The 20,443-nt window shown below is 44.4% G+C and overlaps 1 protein-coding gene across 2 annotated transcripts in view; it reads left to right on the plus strand.

The window, feature by feature from the left end:
* Positions 1–20,443, plus strand: part of SFMBT2 (Scm like with four mbt domains 2) — a 208,860-nt gene that overhangs the window by 21,409 nt on the left and 167,008 nt on the right. The window contains exons 3-4 of one of the 2 annotated variants that reach the window (XM_049705753.1): positions 13,536–13,627; positions 16,273–16,513. In XM_049705753.1, coding sequence (XP_049561710.1) covers positions 13,536–13,627; positions 16,273–16,513 — 333 coding nt within the window. Of the gene's footprint in view, positions 1–13,532; positions 13,628–16,272; positions 16,514–20,443 lie in introns of both variants that reach the window. The other variant, XM_004281698.3, reaches the window with a different exon arrangement.

The raw sequence follows: 20,443 nt of genomic DNA on the forward strand, positions 1-20,443 counted from the left end.
TGTATATATGTCAATGTTACTCTCTCACTTCGTCCAAGCTTACCCTTCTCCCTCCCCATGTCCTCAAGTACATTCTCTACATCTGTGTCTTTATTCCTGTCCTGCCCCTAGGTTCATCAGGACCATTTTTTTTTTTTTAGATTCCATATATATGTGTTAGCATACGGCATTTGTTTTTCTCTTTCTGACTTACTTCACTCTGTACGACAGACTCTAGGTCCATCCACCTCACTACAAATAACTCAATTTTGTTTCCTTTTATGGCTGAGTAATATTCCATTGTATATATGTGCCACATCTTCTTTATCCATTCATCTGTCGATGGACACTTAGGTTGCTTTCATGTTCTGGCTATTGTAAATAGAGCTGCAATGAACATTGTGGTACATGACTCTTTTTGAATTATGGTTTTCTCAGGGTATATGCCCAATAGTGGGATTGCTGGGTCTTAATGGTAGTTGTATTTTTAGTTTTTTAAGGAACCTCCATACTGGTCTCCATAGTGGCTTTATCAATTTACATTTCCACCAACAGTGCAAGAGGGTTCCCTTTTCTCCACACCCTCTCCAGCATTTATTGTTTGTAGTTTTTTTGATGTTGGCCATTCTGACCAGTGTGAGGTGATACCTCACTGTAGTTCTGATTTGCATCTCTCTAATGTAGTCATGTTGAGCATCTTTTCATGTGTTTGTTGGCAATCTGTATATCTTCTTTAGAGCAATGTCTGTTTAGGTCTTCCGCCCATTTTTGGATGGGTTGTTTGTTTTTTTGATATTGAGCTTCATGAGCTCAATATATTTTGGAGATTAATCCTTTATCAGTTGCTTCATTTGCAAATATTTTCTCCCATTCTGAGGGTTGTCTTTTTGTCTTGTTTATGGTTTCCTTTGCTGTGCAAAAGCTTTTAAGTTTCTTTAGGTCCCATTTGTTTTTATTTCCATTTCTCTAGGAGGTGGGTCAAAAAGGATCTTGCTGTGATTTATGTCATAGAGTGTTCTGCCTATGTCTTCCTCTAAGAGTTTTATAGTGTCTAGCTTTACATTTAGGTCTGTAATCCATTTTGAGTTTATTTTTGTGTATGGTGTTAGGAACTGCTCTAATTTCATTCCTTTACATTTAGTTGTCCAGTTTTCCCAGCACCACTTATTGAAGAGACTGTCTTTTCTCCATTGTATACTCTTGCCCCCTTTATCAAAGGTAAGGTGACCATATGTGCATGGGTTTATCTCTGGGCTTTCTATCCTGTTCCATTGATCTGTCTTTCTGTTTTTGTGCCAGTACCATACTGTCTTGATTACTGTAGCTTTGTAGCATAGTCTGAAGTCCAGAAGCCTGATTCCTCCAGCTCCGTTTTTCTTTCTCAAGATTGCTTTGGCTATTCGGGGTCTTTTTTGTTTCCATACAAATTGTGAATTTTTTTGTTCTAGTTCTGTGAAAAATGCCATTGGTAGTTTAATAGGGATTGCATTGAATCTGTAGATTGCTTTGGGTAGTATAGTCATTTTCACAATGTTGATTCTTCCAATCCAAGAACATGGTATATATCTCCATCTATTTGTATCATCTTTAATTTCTTTCATTAGTGTCTTATAGTTTTCTGCATACAGGTCTTTTTTCTCCTTAGGTAGGTTTATTCCTAGGTATTTTATTGTTTCTGTTGCAGTGGTAAATGGGAGTGTTTCCTTAATTTCTCTTCCAGATTTTTCATCATTAGTGTATAGTAATGCAAGAGATTTCTGTGCATTAATTTTGTATCCTGCTACTTTACCAAATTCATTGATTAGTTCTACTAGTTTTCTGGTAGCATCTTTGGGATTCTCTATGTACAGTACCATGTCACCTGCAAACAGTGACAGTTTTACTTCTCCTTTTCCAATTTGGATTCCTTTTATTTCCTTTTCTTCTCTGATTGCTGTGGCTAAAACTTCCAAAACTATGTTGAATAATAGTGGTGAGAGTGGGCAACCTTGTCTTGTTCCTGATCTTAGTGGAAATGGTTTCAGTTTTTCACCATTGAGAATGACGTGGGCTGTGGGTTTGTCATATATGGCCTTTATTATGTTGAGGTAAGTTCCCTCTATGCCTACTTTCTGGAGAGTTTTTATCATTAAATGGTGTTGAATTTTGTTGAAAGCTTTTTCTGCATCCATTGAGATGTTTATATGGTTTTTCTCCTTCAATTTGTTAATATGGTTTATCACATTGATTGATTTGCGTATATTGAAGAATCCTTGCATTCCTGGGATGAACCCCACTTGATCATGGTGTTTGATCCTTTTAATGTGCTGTTGGGTTCTGTTTGCTAGTATTTTGTTGAGGATTTTTGCATCTATGTTCATCAGTGATATTGGCTTGTGATTTTCTTTTTTTGTGACATCTCTGTCTGGTTTTTGTATCAGGGTGATGGTGGCCTCGTAGAATGAGTTTGGGAGTGTTCCTCCCTCTGCTGTAGTTTGGAAGAGTTTGAGAAGGATAGGTGTTAGCTCTTCCCTAAATGTTCGATAGAATTCGCCTGTGAAGCCATCTGGTCCTGGGCTTTTGTTTGTTGGAAGATTTTTAATCAGTTTCAATTTCAGTGCTTGTGATTGGTCTGTTTATGTTTTCTATTTCTTCCTGGTTCAGTCTCAGGAGGTTGTTCTTTTCTAAGAATTTGTCCATTTCTTCCAGGTTGTCCATTTTATTGGCATATAGTTGCTTGTAGTAATCTCTCACGATCCTTTGTATTTCTGCAGTGTCAGTTGTTACTTCTCCTTTTTCTTTCAAATTGGAGAAAGGACAGCCTCTTCCATAAGTGGTGCTGGGAAAACTGGACAGGTGCATGTAAAAGTATGAGATTAGATCACTCCCTAACACCATACACAAAAATAAGCTCAAAATGGATTAAAGACCTAAATGTAAGGCCAGAAACTATCAAACTCTTAGAGGAAAACATAGGCAGAACACTCTATGACATAAATCACAGCAAGATCCTTTTTGACCCACCTCCTAGAGAAACGGAAATAAAAACAAAAATAAACAAATGGGACCTAATGAAACTTCAAAGCTTTTGCACAGCAAAGGAAACCATAAACAAGACAAAAAGACAACCCTCAGAATGGGAGAAAATATTTGCAAATGAAGCAACTGACAAAGGATTAATCTCCAAAATTTATAAGCAGCTTATGCAGCTCAATAACAAAAAAGCAACCCAATCCAAAAATGGGCAGAAGACCTAAATAGACATTTCTCCAAAGAAGATATATAGACTGCCAACAAACACATGAAAGAATGCTCAACATCATTAATCATTAGAGAAATGCAAATCAAAACTACAATGAGATATCATCTCACACCAGTCAGAATGGCCATCATCAAAAAATCTAGAAACAGTAAATGCTGGGGAGGGTGTGGAGAAAAGGGAACACTCTTGCACTGCTGGTGGGAATGTGAATTGGTACAGCCACTATGGAGAACAGTATGGAGGTTCCTTAAAAAACTACAAATAGAACTACCATATGACCCAGCAATCCCACTACTGGGCATATACCCTGAGAAAACCATAATTCAAAAGGAGTCATGTACCAAAATGTTCATTGCAGCTCTATTTACAATAGCCCGGAGATGGAAACAACCTAAGTGTCCATCATCGGATGAATGGATAAAGAAGATGTGGCACATATATACAATGGAATATTACTCAGCCATAAAAAGAAACGAAATTGAGCTATTTGTAATGAGGTGGATGGACCTAGAGTCTGTCATACAGAGTGAAGTAAGTCAGAAAGAGAAAGACAAATACCATATGCTAACACATGTATATGGAATTTAAGAAAAAAAAATGTCATGAAGAACCTAGGGGTAAGACAGGAATAAAGACACAGGCCTACTAGAGAATGGACTTGAGGATATGGGGAGGGGGAAGGGTAAGCTGTGACAAAGCGAGAGAGTAGCATGGACATATATACACTACCAAACGTAAGGTAGATAGCTAGTGGGAAGCAGCCGCATAGCACAGGGAGATCAGCTCGGTGGTTTGTGGTGGGATAGGGAGGGTGGGAGGGAGGGAGATGCAAGAGGGAAGAGATATGGGAACATATGTATATGTATAACTGATTGACTTTGTTATAAAGCAGAAACTAACACACCATTGTAAAGCAATTATACTCCAATAAAGATGTAAAAATAAATAAATAAATAAAAGAGGAAAAAAGAAAAAAAAAAAGCCTTGGCTATGGGGGCGGAGTTTAGGCAGGGGTGGAACTTAGGCAGGGGCGGGGTTTAGGGTGGGGCTGGACCTATGCGTGTGGGGGTGGCGTTGGAGCATGGGGCGGGGCCTTGGCTCAGGACCCTCGGAGCTGGAAAAGGCCCTGGGGTGGGGCGTAAGCGGGGCGACTTGGGGCCGGGCCTCCGCTTAGGACCTGTGCGGAAGGGGAGAGGCAGCATGTGGAAAGGAGAGCCTCTGGAGTGTGGGTTGCCTGAGTTTGGAGGTAGGGCCCTGGGCGAGGGTGTGTGGTTGGCGTTTAGGCCCATCGCATTGGAGGGGGTCTCAGGGTGTAAAGGTGGGGCTCTGGGTGGGGGTGTAGGGGTGCGGCAGGAGGGAGGCTCCGAGGGCAGAGGATTAGGCCGGGGAGCCCAACAGGCTCCCCGGTGCCTAAGTGGACACGGAAAGCACTGGCCCCGTTCCCTTCCGTTCCTTCACGGCCCTCCTCCACTGTCTTCCCCAGGGTCTCCCCTGTCGCCGCTGGACCCCTAACCATGGGTGGGTCCCGCTGGGTGTAGGAGCTCCTCTCCTCCCCCAGCCGCCCCTCAGGGGTGCCGGTCCGGGTTTCCAGCCTTTACTTTTGCTCCCCCTTCCCTCCCTCCCACTCCCTCCGGACCCACGTGGTGGAGGGGGCCTCGGTGGGCAGAGGCCCGGCATCTCAGCAGGTTCCTGGGGGCCCAAGTGGGCCGGGGAAACCTGGCCACGCTCCCTTTTGATCCTCTGCCCTCCCAGGGGTTCCCCAGTTCCCCGCTTCGGGCATGGGATCCCTTCCCCTCCCTCAGCCGCTCTTCAGGGGCGCCAGTCCCATCCCGCCTCCACTTCTCCTGCCCCTTCACTCGCCCGAGGCCCCACATTCTACCTGGTCACTGAGGGCTCTTCCCGTCCTCTTAGGTGTCGGTGGTCCCCCACTGGTGCCTGGTAGGTGCCCTAGTTGTGAGGAGACGCGAATTCTGCGTCCTCCTAATAGCAATCTTGACTCCACCTCCAGTTGGCGTGTTTCTGCCACTGCAAGGGAGGTGGGGAAAATAGAATTTTCCCCCATGTGCCCGGAAAGAGAGGGCAAGAGGATCTGCCCAAGCATCGGATGCCCCTTCCCAAGACCCTTTCTTTTTTTTTTTTTGGCTGCACGTTGAGGCTTGTGTGGTCTTAGTTCCCCCACCAGGGATTGAACCCAGACCACGGAAGTAAAAACGCTAAGTCCTAACCACCGGACTGCCAGCGAACTCCCCCTAAGACCTTTTGAAAACCTGGAAGGAATCTTTCAGAAAAGTGCATGATGTAAAAGTATTTAGGTCATGTGAATTTGCACTAAAATATTTCTCCTTGTAAGAAATCCCAAACAAAGCAAAAAGCAATCTTTGATTGAATTTCATGTTTAACCAAAGAATTTATAAATGTAACTACTAACTACTTACATGATAGTTTATTTTAAAAAGATAATTTTTTAAAAAGAAAGGATTGCATTATTTTCATAACAGCAAATTATACAAGGACAACTCAGCACTCTGAATCGTAAACGTTTGCTGTGGTGAATTCATGTAAACAGAAAGAGCATTAACTCACTGGGCGATTTGACCCCCATCGAAAAGTTATGAGATGTGTCTTTGCATTTTGATGAGACCAGGCAATGACAGGATTACAGATTGCTTGATATCACTGAGTTTCTTAGATTATGTTTCTCAAATAATATCTGTACCTGGAATTATCTTTTTATCTGCAAAAAAAATCTGGAAAACCCTGAAATAATTGCCTAACTATGTTGAAAGATGTTAGTACCTGTTTCAAAAATGGCTTAGTTCTCCCCACTTGTGTTTTTCTGTACATAAAGTAGGAGTGAGAAAATTTCTCCTAAAAGGAGAGCTGAGCCTGTGTCTCCCAATGGAAATGTGGAAATTCTCTTTCAGAGAGAGCATAGCCTCATAGCTGAAGGTTCATCCTAATTATTCTACTTTTATTTAAGTACAACTATACTTTAAAAAAGTCTTTATTACATTTGCTAAGTGAGGTTATCTTCCCACTTTTGGAGTCACTGAGCTTTTAATGTATTTTTGTCGGGCACACATCTGATGCCTGTTACTGCGTTGTTTTCAGCAGTGTGTTTTCAAAGCTGTTTCAAAGCCAACCATGTGTTGAGTTTTCATTTTCTTGCAGCTGCGGTATAACTCAAGCATGAGTAGATCCTGAAGCCATTAATGATAATATGGTGTCGGGAATATTATTTGTACTGACTTTCTTTTGGGGCGATTCCATGACGGGGGAAGCATGAGCGTCAGGTTTGGCACATCTTCAGTGGGGGGATGTGTGCAGTGGGGAAAACTTATCCGACACACGTGGTTAGTTCTTGCTCTTGTGTGGGGCAGCCTGCGTCAAGGTGTTAAGATCTTTAGTAGAAATAGTAGCTCTAAATTACCTCTAAATGATCCTAACATTTTTCAGATCTTGGTCCTGACTCACTTTTTTTTTTTCCCTATATGCCTAACCTGTCCTTTCTCCTTGGAATTTCCCTATGTCCTTGTGTAGTGAGGAGGCATTTAGAAGGTGCCACAAAGATGGATTTCCTAGAGAGGAAACAGATTTAAGGCAGGATCTAAACCTTCGTGGCGAGCAGAGGCCGACTTGTAGAAACTCGAATCTAGTTTGGAACATTGAGATGTTAACAGACTCAAGTATGAGTCTTCAAGTAGTTTATTTTCCCTAGGAGTTTCCTTTTAACCAGTTCATCAGTAAAATAGTTTCCGTTCTGGAATCGGTTGTGGGGCTGTTTGGTTCTGGGACCCGCTGTGACGTGCCTAGGGCTGGATGGCATGTTGGTGCCAAGGTTCTTTTCCCCAGAAGTTTCCAGATGAGATTCGTGTGTTGGATGAACCAGAGAAGGCACAGACAGCCTGCAGCTGCTTCTAAGTTGGCTGGCAGGTGCGCGAGGAGAGGTTTGTGGTCCTGAGTTCCAACTGTGTGACAGGTACTCTCTTAAGTACTTCCCACGTGTTGGGTCCCTTCATCCTTCTGCAGCCCAGTGAGACAGCTGCTTTTATTAGCCCCATTTTATAGATGAGGAAACATCGGATGACAAGAGTCACTTGGCTCTTGTGTTCCAGCCAGGATTTCATCTCAGGCATCCCGAGGCTCTGAAACGCTGGGCTGTCCCTGCCTTTCGGTGCAGGGAGAAGTTACCCTCATACATACGTGTTCCTGTGAGCACACTTCCCCTGCCCCTACCACCCCACACTTTATGGGACCAGGCGCACCTCAGATCCCTTCTTGTCCTCTCCTCCACTTGTCCCCCGTCCCTCTCCGGTCCCCATGTGTCATGTGACACACAACTGCATCTGCCTGAGAAGCAGCTATACTTGGGCTCTTCTCTGCCAAAGTTTTGGGGCCATAGGATGGAGTCTAATGTGGTTGCCCTGGGGATGTGCGCATCTTGTGCTGCTGAGGTCCGCCCCCTCACCCCCAGCTGCTGCGATTCCTGAATGATGGTCCACTTTGCTGCACTAGAAACTTCAGCTTAAAACAAATGACTCGTATGAACAGCTTTTTTATTTTTCACTTTTACCTCTTTGCCTAAGGAAGGCTCAAAGAGTGTTGGGGTCCACGACTGACACTCGCGTCCTGTCAGTGAAATCGGCAGCATGTAAAATTCCTCCTCCTCCTGGGGGGCGCCGAGGCCTCGCCGGTAGACAGCCTGGGCGACCCCGTTACAGGGCACAGAGAAGGAAGGGGACCGGGATTGGATTCCTGGAGTGCTCGGTTTCTCCAATTGCAATTTGCTTGCTGGTGATAAAAGCAAGCAAAATAGTGTGCTGACATAGTGATCAGTAGATTCCTTGACATTCTTTTTCCAGGCCAGCTAAATGTAATTTGCTGATGAAGTCTGCAGATAAAGTGGCATTGCACATTTAGACGGGGCAAGCCACCGAGTAAAAGAATTACACTGGAAACGTGGGCTTGATTTTTTTTTTTTTTTGGGGGGGGACTAGGAGTATTTAACCAGAGTCCCATGGGCTCTTCTGTTTGGGAAGGAAAGGAGTCAACATTCTTAGTAGGAAAATCTGGATCTCTTACTCTTCCAGCTGGGGACTAGTTCAATGTGACTCAATAATATTTCTCCTCTTCCCCTTTTTAAAGTGTCTTTTGAATACTTGTTGCCTCCCCTAGCTAGGAGGTGGGGTGTTTAGTTTTTTCTGGAAAGTCTCTCTGGCCCTCTGGGGTCTGGGTGGCCAGGACACCCTCGAGGACCTTGTGTTTCGGTGTCTGTCCTCCGGCCCTGTCCCGTCCCCGCCCCCGCCCCCCCCAGGTGTAATCTTGCAGCTGTGAACTCAGACCTAGGATTGATGTTGGCTAGTTCTTTCTGAGTTTTATCAGTACCCTGTGTCTGTTTAATGTACTCACAGTGCAAACATTTTCTAAACCTTGTGATCCTACCAACCGACTATCAGCAGTTAAAATGACAAAGATTGAATGTCTTCTTCCTTTCTCTATCCACTTAAAAAATAATATCTAGCGCACGAGAAGGTGCCCTGTAAGATTTCATTCATCGTGAACCTGCTGATTCTCTATTCCTTGACTGGGTGCGGATGACAGGTTTAATATTCTCCTCTGCAAGATTAGTCTTATTTCAGCTTGTTACATTCTACAACCCAAGATCTGATGACTTAAAAAAAGGTAATGAGTCCTGTGTTGATTCCATTTTTCACTGTAAAGTTGTTTGCACTCCCACTTGGAGTATTCTTTTTCTAGTTAACATGAACGATTCCAGTCACATACACAGCTCTCTGTGTTCTAGAATTGGATCGCCACTAAAGAACACTCCCGCCTTCTTCTGAGCTGTGACACTTCCTTAGTAGCTTTTCACAGTCTGCTTGCATGACATCGTGGGGAGATGCCTCTGACCATTTCTGATGCGGAGAAAAGAGGCCGTCAGAGTTTCCTTGATAAAGTGTTTATGGGTTTAAGTAGTTTATGAATCAGCTGTAAATATTTGCTCTGGGTTTATGAGACCTCCACTCATAAACATGGCGTGTCTGTCTCTTGCTCTTTGAAATGTCTTTAGAGAATCAGCTACTCAGGGAGGGCATAGGTGGCGGAGGAAGTGTTAATATGTTACAGGTTCCGAAAACCCTCCGTTTTGTGTTTGTTTTATTGTTAAAACAGCATACTTAGAGTTAAAGGCATAAATCTTTAAAGGCATAAAGGTTTTAATCTTTAAAATCCCATTCTAGGCCTGACTCTTGGTTGCTTTTGAAAGTGTTTGTTTTGATGGCAGAGAGCAGCAGAGTTTTCCTGAGCACTGATCTCACTGACTCACATGTGGGGAGGGGGCGGGTCCCAGTGGTACCTTTTCCTTTCTTTCTTTTTTTATGGATTTTGTTTATTTATTTGTTTATTTATTTATTGGCATGTGGGATCTTAGTTCCCTGACTAGGGATGGAACCCGAGCCCCGTGCATTGGAAGTGGGGGGTCTTAACCACCAGACTGCCAGGGAGGATCCACCTTCTCCTTTCTTGATTGACGGGAGTGAATGCCGGAGTGAGCATGAAAGCTGCTGCAGCGTCTTTTATTGGGAGAAGAGACTGGAAACGTAGCTTGTAATGAATTAAAATTGGGTGGAAACAAAATTTTTGTTAACAGCCTAGATGAGAGTTTTATGAAGGATCAAGAGCTCTGATGAAGGGTCTCAAAGTTGCAGTTGGGAGGTTTGAGCCTTGGTCTTCGCCTCACCACTGCCTCCAAGTGGTGGAATCATCAGGTCTCTCGCGGTCCTGATGAGGTTCATCACAGTGCCGCAGGCAGCTCCTAAAGGCTCAGTCTCCACCCGAGTGTCTCTGATTTGGAGGAGCCCGATCTGTTTTCAGCAGCTGGAATTCTCCAGAAACCGCTCTTCTGGGACCTAGTGCCTCGGTCGGCTCAAGGCCGAGTATCACAGCCACATCCTCTGCTGGCTCTCTCCTCCTTCTTTGCAAACAAGCCCCGGGAGCCTTGCCCCTTCTGTCCTCCTCCCCAGGGGTGACAGCTGCCTCCCGCCCACCCCCCACCTCCTGGGTCCTCCTGCTGCCCGACTTGGCCCTGAACACATTAACGCTCACCACCACAGAGACAGATAAGCTGGCCCCGGGGTCCACCTCGGATCCTCCAGGTGGAGAAGGGGGTGATGGAGCGGGGCTGTCTGACCTGGGAAGGTGCCTCGGAGAAGTTCTGGCTTCCACCCCAGGCCACCTGTGTTGGACCCCTGCTTCGTAGCTGGATGGTTGTGCGACCTGGTAAGTCCCTTGAGGTGCCCGTCTGTCAGGGTTCCTGGAAGGATTAAATAAGGTGCTGCATGTAAAGCAGTTAGAGGAGGGTTGACACCCCCAGTTCTCGTCACTGCTGTGACAGCCTGTGGTCTCTGGGTGGAAACGGAGGTGCCTGTCAGGGCTGGAGCTGCAGGGCCTGCAGGAGGCGTGGTTTGAGCTGCCGCTGGACGGGAGGGTGTAAGGGAAGCACAGACTTTCACTGCAACAAGTCAGCTCCCCCAGAGATTCCGTACCAGGCCACCCTGGCGAGGAAACCGTGCTGCGTCCGTGCCTCCGGCTAGTGGGTCAGAAAACAGACTTGATCACTGATGCCCAGTGCGGCTTGGGTGAAAAGGATTGTGGGCAGAACTGTTCGGTGACCCCCTGAGGCATTTTCTAGAGCCTGACTGCTTTCCCTTTGGGTTTGCCTCCCTGCCTTTAGTAGCTGGAAACCCGCCTCACAGCCCTTGGTAACTGGTGGCTGCAAGACCTGCTGACTTTTTCCAGGGAACATGATTCTGATGGGAGGGCCTAAACCCCAGGGTGACTCTGCATCTTGGAAGAGCTCCAGGGGAAAGCTTTTCTCTTCAGGTGGCTTTTTCTGTTCTCGGACATTTCATGATAAACCACCTTATTAAAGTTGGAGGTGGAAGTTCTTAGCAACTTGGCTTTAGAAGACGACGTTTAAGGCAACTGCCTTTTGACTTAGCATCTTCTGATGTTACAAAAGCTATCCTCTTCTATCAGTTCCTGAGACTAGATAGAGTATTACAAGAAAATAACTTTTCCCACTTATAATTTATAACATTTAGGAGAAAAAAATAGTGATAGCCTCCAAGAAGTCTTTCTTCTACCCCCAGGCACTAATTCCCCCGGCCCACCTGCCGGGTGATACCACTTCTACATTAATACACGATTGATCACAGCATTTCTTCTGGGCCAATGAAATGGGCTCTTGCTAATAGAAGATACACAAGTTGAACGTCAGCATCCATTGAGTGTTGTGGAAAGAAAGGAGAGTCTTAACTTTTGAAGCACTAAATGGCCTGCATGTTTGGACAACCCTTACTACTGCGTGTTCCTTCCTTATAACAGCCTTGCAAATAGGTTAAAATGATGTTTACAGCTCATCAGTTTTTTCAGTGGAAACTATGACATCACATTTATGTTACCTGTATTTTAAAATGAGGTATTTGGTGCTTTTCAACTAAACCAATTATATCTTACTGTACAGTCTGAAATGTTTTGGGAATTGCTTGATTTCCTCCAAAACAGTGATGTTTTAGGAGGCACGTCGTACATTTGATTGCATTTCTCCTTGTTCCTTGTCCTTGGAGAAACGCGTGTCCTGTAGGCTTCCACCTGGGTGCCTTGTCCTGAGAGCTCTGTTTCAGGAGAAGGCAGGAGAGGGTCCCTGGACGGGGTGGGAGTGGGGTCAGCTGACAGCCGCTCAGTTCCTGTGGCCGGGCGCCTCACATCCCTGAGCGGTCCTTCTGGGTCTCAGTGTTTTCCCTTGAAATGACTTTGGAGTCAATGCTTTCTGAAGCCCCAATGATCTATGATATTACTTCATAATCTCCAGCTGTTGTACTGTATGTACATCAAGGTGCTTACTTGGTGCCCAGTGGTTTCCTTCACCTTGTCCTCCAACCTCCCCAAAGACCGGAGTGTCTCCAGTGGATAATCTCAAACAGGCTAACGTGCAGCAACTATGCCTTGAAGCAAATCTCATTTCATTTACTGAAGAGCCCTTAATCTTACCCTTGATTCTGTCAGGGTAGTCCAAGCAGAATTTCTTCAGGGTTTTCCTTGATTTCCTTCCCTCTCCTTCCCTCCCCTTCCCTCCCCTCCCCTTCCCTCCCCTCCCCTCCCCTTCCCTCCCCTCCCCTTCCCTTGCCTTTTTTCTTCCTTCCTTTTCCCTTCCCTTCCTTTCCTTGTTTCCCCTCCCTCCCTTTTCCCTTTCTTTTCTTTCTTTCTTTTTTTTTTAAAGAAGATGTTGGGGGTAGGAGTTTATTAATTAATTAATTTATTTTTGCTGTGTTGGGTCTTCATTTCTGTGCGAGGGCTTTCTCTAGTTGCGGCAAGCGGGGCCACTCTTCATCGCGGTGCGCGGGCCTCTCACTATCGCGGCCTCTCTTGTTGCGGAGCACAGGCTCCAGACACGCAGGCTCAGTAGTTGTGGCTCACGGGCCTAGTTGCTCTGCGGCATGTGGGATCCTCCCAGACCAGGGCTCGAACCTGTGTCCCCTGCATTAGCAGGCAGACTCTCAACCACTGCGCCACCAGGGAAGCCCTCTTTCCTTCTTTCTTTTATGTGAAGTATAGTTGATTTACAATATTGTGTTAGTTTCAGGTGTACAGCAAAGTGATTTCTTTATACATATATGTATATATATTCGTTTTTTGATTCTTTTCCATTATAGTTTTTTACAAGATATCGAATATAGTTCCCTGTGCTATACAGTAAATCCTTGTTGTTTATCTATTTTATGTACAGTGGTATGTATCTGTTAATCCCATACTCCTAATTTATTCCCCCCACCTTTGGTAACCATAAGTTTATTTTCTGTCTGTGAATCTTTCTGTTTTGAAAACAAGTTCATTTGTACTATTTTTTGTATTCCACATGTAAATGATATCATATGATATTTGTCTTTGTCTGACTTACTTCACTTAATATGATAGTCTCTAGGTCCATCCATGTCGCTGCAAATGGCATGATTTAATTATTTTTCATGGCTGAGTAATATTCCACGGTGTATATAGACCACATCTTCTTTATCCATTCCTCTGTTGATAGACACTTAGGTTGGTTCCATGTCTTTCTTGAGTCACCTGTCTCTAAAATCAGCAAACAGAAGCTTTGCAAAGAATTCAACAGTATTCTCCTACACACTGAATTTGTTTCTCTCTTGCATGAAGGATTTTCTGGTTTATATGGAAGGCCAATGCCTTTCCATTCTTCACACTAGTATTGATATGCTTCTGTTTTTTGTTCTTTTTTTTTTTTGTCTTTCGACAGAAGAAGGCTCAAGCTTGGAGGAAACCGGCTTTAACTGGGGAGAGTATCTGGAAGAGACGGGGACCAGTGCAGCTCCTCACACATCGTTCAAACATGTGGGTGACCTCCTTTCTCCTTCTGATCTGTCTGCGGGGGTGGGAAGGGTGTCTTCAGGAAGATGCCAAACTTACTGGAAGAAAGGGAATGAGAAGAAAAGAGAAATTTGGCCAAGATTTCTTAGAAATGCAGAGGAGATGTGGAAGTGAGTTTGATTTTCACAGAGGGCTGCAGGAAAGGTGGGCCTTGCTTTAATCCAGGGCTGGGCCCCGGGGTGGTGCTCAGCATGAGAAATGGTGTGCGGTCTTAACCTCATTCTGTGCCTCAAAAAACCAGATTAGAATGATGTGTTCTGTGCTGTCTGGGGCGCACAGCCCAAGACAGGTAAGGTTGATGTAAATAAATAAAAAGCCAGCAAACTAGGCAAGTAGGCGTCAATGAGTAATGTCTTCTTAGGAGATGTAATGGCTGTATATTTTAAGTTTGAATTGATATTTTTCTTTTGAAAAGACACCTGAAAGCGTTAGAGCCATTTGTGGACAGATGAGTCAAATTACAGGAAAGACCATAAATATTCAGGAAATGTTTGGATCAAACCAAAAAAAATCACCGTCATCTATACTGTTTTTTGAACAATGCAAACAGCATGCCAAGCAGAGGGCAAGTCCCAGGAAATAACAAAACTAAGTTTTTACCAGATGTTTGCTTAGATATGAGATTTTGGTAATATATCATTAGCAAGAAAAAGGTTGAGTTTCCAGGACCTAAGTTCTTAGGTATTACTATTGCTTTATTGGAAATGAAAATTTAATACTGAGGAACATTTTTTTTTCCCCCACTGGGCCTTTCCAAGGCAAAGATTTAAGCCTCAGTATCATAAACAAATTGGGGGATTTTCTCAACCTGGTCTTCCTTCTGGCTCTTTTGTTGAATTAGGAAGCCACTTTATTTTAAGGTGACATTTTATTCTTTTTGGAAGTGAAGTGTTCCTTTGAAAAGGAATTTAAGACCTTATTAAATTTACATGACCTCGTTAAGGGTGGATCGCATTCCGATTCTCTTTTTATACTGACACTTATACTGTGATGATTGCTGGTTTATTATGAGTGGGACTGTGGTCATTTAGTGAAACCAAGAGTGAAATATTAAAACATAATAAAACTAAAACTCACCCTGCATACAGTGTGGATTCCGTTTTGCAAAAGCCATTGTAACATCTGCCTTTTACGACGCCAGGATGACTTGGTTAGATTTCTCCAGGCGCTTTAGGAATGAGATATAGATCAACAGCTTTTTCCTTCCTTTTCTGTACCAGGAAGTTCTCAGTATCTCTGCATACGGAGTCAGTCCTGTTCTCTTTCATCCAATCCATCCTCCTGCCCCACTTTCAGGCACAGTATAGTGCCCTGTACTGTGGATGCAGAATGTCCCCAGGCCTGTCTGCCAGGCTTAAAGGAAGAGTAGCCCAGGACCCATGGGCGAACAGTTCATAATTCCATCATCTCTTAAGCAGTAGCTACTCAGGGACATCCGATGTGCTGGCCTTAGAATATTATAACTCACCAGGATGGAAAGCTTTCTTTTGCAGGGAGGGCTGGCAAATATTAATAGATGATAACCCTTCATTAAAAAAAAAAAAGAAACTCCATTTTCTGAGGCTGCACTGTTCACGCAGTAGCCGCTAGCCATCCAGCATTTGGAAAGTGTGTCATCTAAGTTGAGATTGAAACCAAGTAGGACCCTGCAGGGCCTTCCTGAGAACAGACCCCCCTGTGTCCCCACCTCCAAAACTGCAGCCTCCTAAGGCTTTCTCTGAGTTGCAAAGAGCAAATTTAATCAGAGAAGAAAATGTAGAAACTAAGGAAAGCAGTCAGGCAAGACAAAATAATAACAGTTTAGCCATAACACAAATTCAGGGGCCCTTAGTTCCCGCTCAGGGGCTATAGATAATATCCTGAGCCGTATCCTTGAGTTGATTTGCAGATACTGAAACCCCACCAGGTAGAAGAAGTTAACTGCATGCTGACCACCAGCAGGTAGACCCCAGACTGGTTGGAACCAGAAGGTTGATGATTGAGATTCTCGAAACATCACCCTGTTACCTACCTCACCACCAACCAATCATAGAATTATTCGTGAGCTGGTGACACGCCCTGTGACCCACACCCCTCACCTTGCCTTTAGAGACCCTTCCCTGAAAGCCACTGGGGAGTTTGGGTCTTTTGAACATGAGCTGCCCGTTCTCTTGCTTGGTGCCCTGCAGTAAACTCTGCACTTTCCTTCACCACAGCCCGGTCAGTAGACTGGCTTTGCTGCACCTCTGACTAACGGACCCAAGTTCTGTTCGGTAACAAGATGTGCTGTAAGTGTAGAATACACACCAGATTTCAGAGGCTTCATTGGAAAATAAAAATTTCTCACTACTATATTTTTATATTGGTTCCCTTTTGAAATGATGCTATTTGGGATCTGTTGGGTTAAATAAAATACATTACTAAAATTAATTTCATCTGTTTTATCTCTCTCTTTTTTTTTAAAGTGGCCACTAGAAAATTTAACGTCACACCAGTGGCTTACATTACATTTCTTTTAGATGGTGCTGATCTAGGGCAACAGAAATATTAAGTGCTGTGTTTCCAGTCGTTCACATAATCTTCTGGATGGACGTGTCTGGTGTAATGACGGATTTTCTGTGTTCCTTAAGGTTGAGATCAGCATTCAGAGCAACTTCCAGCCGGGGATGAAACTGGAGGTAGCCAACAAGAAGAACCCGGACACGTACTGGGTGGCCACGGTCATCACCACCTGCGGGCAGCTGCTGCTTCTGCGCTACTGTGGTTACGGGGAGGACCGCCGGGCCGACTTCTGGTGTGACGTGGTGATCGCGGATCTGCACCCCGTAGGGTGGTGCACGCAGAACAATAAGACCCTAATGCCCCCAGATGGTGAGCACGGGCTGGCCCAGCTCTCGGGTATCACTTGTGATGCTTGTAGAGAAAACCTTGTAGAGATTCAATAACTGATATCCTAGGAAGGTGCAGCACTTTCAGGGTCTCTCCTTGAGTTGCAATAGCCTGAGGGCGCTGGAGTGAGGGGGGACTGGGTGCATTTTCAGATGTTGGAGCTGAACTCGACGGTTGAGCCCACCATGGCCTTTATGCCTTTGAGCCTAATCCTCGGGTGGGTTTCTGGAGGTAGGAAAGGAAGACCGAAGGGATGCCCATGGTGGAGGCCTTGTTCTCCCTTTGCTGATGGATTATCTTGCTTTTCTTTTGCTTTAGAGACTTGATGTTTTGAAATGCACTATAGTGCATCAGAAACAGGTTTCTCTAACAGGTTTTAATCTGTCTTGTGTGGGGAGACTGTCAAGTTGAGAAACATGTAGAAAACCAAACAGATGAGGAGAAATGACAGTACTCTTAAAGAGAGTGCCAAAGCTTGTGTAGATTAGATCCATTCAGTTGCTGGAAAATGGTGGTTCTCTACTGGGGCGATTTTACCCCCCAGGGACATCCAGTGATGTCTGCAAGCATTTTTAGTTGTGAGAGGGGAGGAGCGGGGTGCTGCTGGCATCTGGTGGGAGGGGCCAGGGATGTTGCTACACATCCTACAATGCACAGCAACCCCCCGGACGGTGATGTTATTGGGCTCAAACTGCCAATAGTGCTGACTTCGAGAAATCCTGCTGTAAAAGAATGGGCTGCCTCTTAGGATGATCAGGAACTCATCTGATCCTGTAAGTAAGAGAAACTGCCTTACCAAAAAGCTGAATCTCAACACCCTGTCCTCTTTGCACTTGAAAACTCCTGATGCTAATTCTCAAGCAGGTGTAATGCCTCCTTAGGACCTGCCTGCCTATCTTAATTTTGACTTGACATTTTTATTTTGAAGCAACGCGTAAAGTATTAGAGCTGACTCCGAGGTTCCTTGCGTCCATCCTATTCACAATTGCTTTTCCCTTCTGGAGCGTTTGTAAAGTTGCGTAGAGAAGTGTCATAACAAACGCACGGAGTCTGAGTTGCATTTACGTGACGTGTGTAAGGAGTGAATCCGTTGCCTTGGCCTTACCGAATGTGTTGGCCCTTTATTGTCTCAGAAAGAAGAGAGAGGGCCCTTCTTTCTTTACTTATTATTTTTTAAAATTTATTTATTTATTTTATTTATTTTGGGCTGCGTTGGGTCTTTGTTGCTGCGTGTGGGCTTTCTCTAGTTGCGGCGAGCGGGGGCTACTCTTGTTGCAGTGCGTGGGCTTCTCATTGCAGTGGCTTCTCTTGTTGCGGAGCACGGGCTCCAGGCACGCGGGCTTCAGTAGTTGTGGCTCGCGGGCTCTAGAGCGCGGGCTCAGTAGTTGTGGCGCACGGGCTTAGTTGCTCCGCGGCATGTGGGATCTTTCCAGACCAGGGCTCGAACACGTGTCCCCTGCATTGGGAGGCGGATTCTTAACCACTGCGCCACCAGGGAAGCCCTGTAGCTTTATTTTTAATATAACACCTCACAGAGGGCAATATTTGTCCTTCTGTGCCTGGCTTATTTCACTTAGCATAATATCTTCTAGGTTCATCCACGTGGTAGCCTATGACACGATTTCCTTCTTTTTAACTGCTGAATAATATTCCATCTGGCTTTGAATTAAAACAGCCACTGAGGTGAGACTATAAGATTATTTAATATCCCTGTGATTTCCGATCTGTCATGAAAAAATCAGTCTTTTTTTCATTTTTCGGCTCCTTGTGAACTATATAGTTATTACGATTCCTTTAAAAGTTTTTAAAAATTGAAGTATAGTTGGTTTACAATATTATATTAGTTTCAGGTGTACAGCATAATGATTCAGTATTTTTATAGAGCATACTCCATTTAAAGTTATTTCAAAACAATGGCTCTATTTCCCTGTGTTGTACAGTACATCCTCTCTGCTTGCCTGTTTTGTACACAGTAGTTTGTATCTCAAAATAAATCAGTCTTGATGGATGAATTGTACTGATGGAATATTGGGAAAATATCAGTTTTAGAGGACTAGACACTTTCCCACTTGCCAGCTCTGCACACAAAAGCCATGTAGATATGTCCACACACTCCCAGGAGGGTCCAGACATGAGTTGATCCCAGGGGCAGATACATACCTGGGGACACCGAGAGTGGGGGGCATGAGGGGGACCTAGAGGCAGGCCCTTCTCCTGTGTGAAATCTTGCCTTTTTGCTGTCCTTGCTTATCTCATGACTTACTCTTAAATTTTGACACTTTTTAAAACACCCGTGGAGAAGATGTAAGAGGGTTTTACTTTGTAATAGAGCCTCTAGTGGATCATTTTAGTGAGAAGTTCCAGGGTACAGAATTTTAACACTCTAAGAGCTAATGGGTTCATTTGGTAAAAAAAAAAAAAAAATCCATGCTGTTGCTTGAGAAAAGAAGGCAGAGTTGATGAATCAATTCTTCTTCCTTGCCTGGGTGAAAAATGTGGCAGCTGCCACAGTTTCAGAAACACCATCAAATTTGTATCCTCCTGACTCTGTGCTCTTAGGCAAGACGCAGACACACTTAAAATGACTAATTGAAAATGAAAAATGGGGAAGCCCCATGAAAAGAGAAACCATTAATGTGAATGAAAGATTTGAAGTCTGTTCAGACCATCCCAAGTGATGCTAATTGGAGAATTTCTTTATTGCTCCTTTTAAAGAACTTTAAAAAAATTTAGTCGGTGATCGATACAGCTTGGAAATCTCGAGTACAGAGAACAAAGTCAGGAAGTAGCAGGTTCATGGGGCAAGAGGTTTTATTGATTGCTGTAGTGCAGGATAATTATTGCTTCGTAGCCAGAGGTGGCAGCTTGTTCCAGAGGGAATCGTAGAATCTATTCTTGCACAAGGATTCTTGTTGGTGTGGTTTTCTGTCTTACAGAGCTCATTGCACTGTAAATCCCGCAGCTGTACCTGGTCGATCTTTGTCGTGGTTAAACTTGAAAGGTGTCCCAGAATATTAACAGGAGTGAAAGCGGTCCATGACACCTCGTGTATTGGTTTGGGAGGCTCCGTGGTGATAGATTTTCTTACTGATCCCAGGAATCGGGGTAGTGTGAAGCAGGGACATGGCGTTTGGAGCCAGAAGATCAGGTTTCTTTCCTTGCCTCCGCCGTTAATGTAGGTACCTCTCGCTCTCCCATTTCCTCATTTTTGAAATGAGGAGGTGATAATGTATAATCTCTAAAGAGCTTTCCAGTCTCACCTGCTTTGGTTTGTGATCTTTGGAAAGGAAAGAAGGAAGGAGGAGGGTGCTAGTTTTCCTATTGTGTGCATGAGGAATGGAGTTTCTTTTGGGATTAGGATTGATGGAAATCTAGCCCAGGAGTCTGTGCAAAGCACCCAAGTCAGGTTTCTGTGTGACTTTCTGGGATGGTGAAGTTTCAGTGGGTTGGGAGGCAAACTAGGTTGGGAAATTATGATGAGCATTTGGGTCCTTTGTCACCTGCCGTGGATAGAATTTCACCCAATACAGAATTGTAGACTCTGGTTCCTCGATGGAAGCCAGAGACCCCGGAGTACTCAGTCCCTGAGAGATCGATCAGTATGCGGATGTCAGTTTCAAAATATCATTGGGCCAAGCAAGAGGATGGGAGTTTTGGGTGGTTTTGTTGATTGATGGGAGAAAGGAGAGGACTGCCTTTTCTGGTCACACTTAGATCTTTCTGGTCATTTTTGGATTCTCCAAGTAATCTTATGTCTTCTGAAGTCACTGCCCTGAGAGTCATGTTTTAAAATTTTAGATGACATTTTACCAAGCACGTAGCATCCTTTGCAGTCCTGTATTTTCCTGCCTTGCTCTTTTAAGTGAAACTAATCTTTGAATCAATGCTGGCCGTTGTTACTCCTTTAAAGTT

Source organism: Orcinus orca, chromosome 2 (genome assembly GCF_937001465.1).
Source record: "Orcinus orca chromosome 2, mOrcOrc1.1, whole genome shotgun sequence".
In the NCBI taxonomy this organism is placed as follows: Eukaryota; Metazoa; Chordata; class Mammalia; order Artiodactyla; family Delphinidae; genus Orcinus; species Orcinus orca.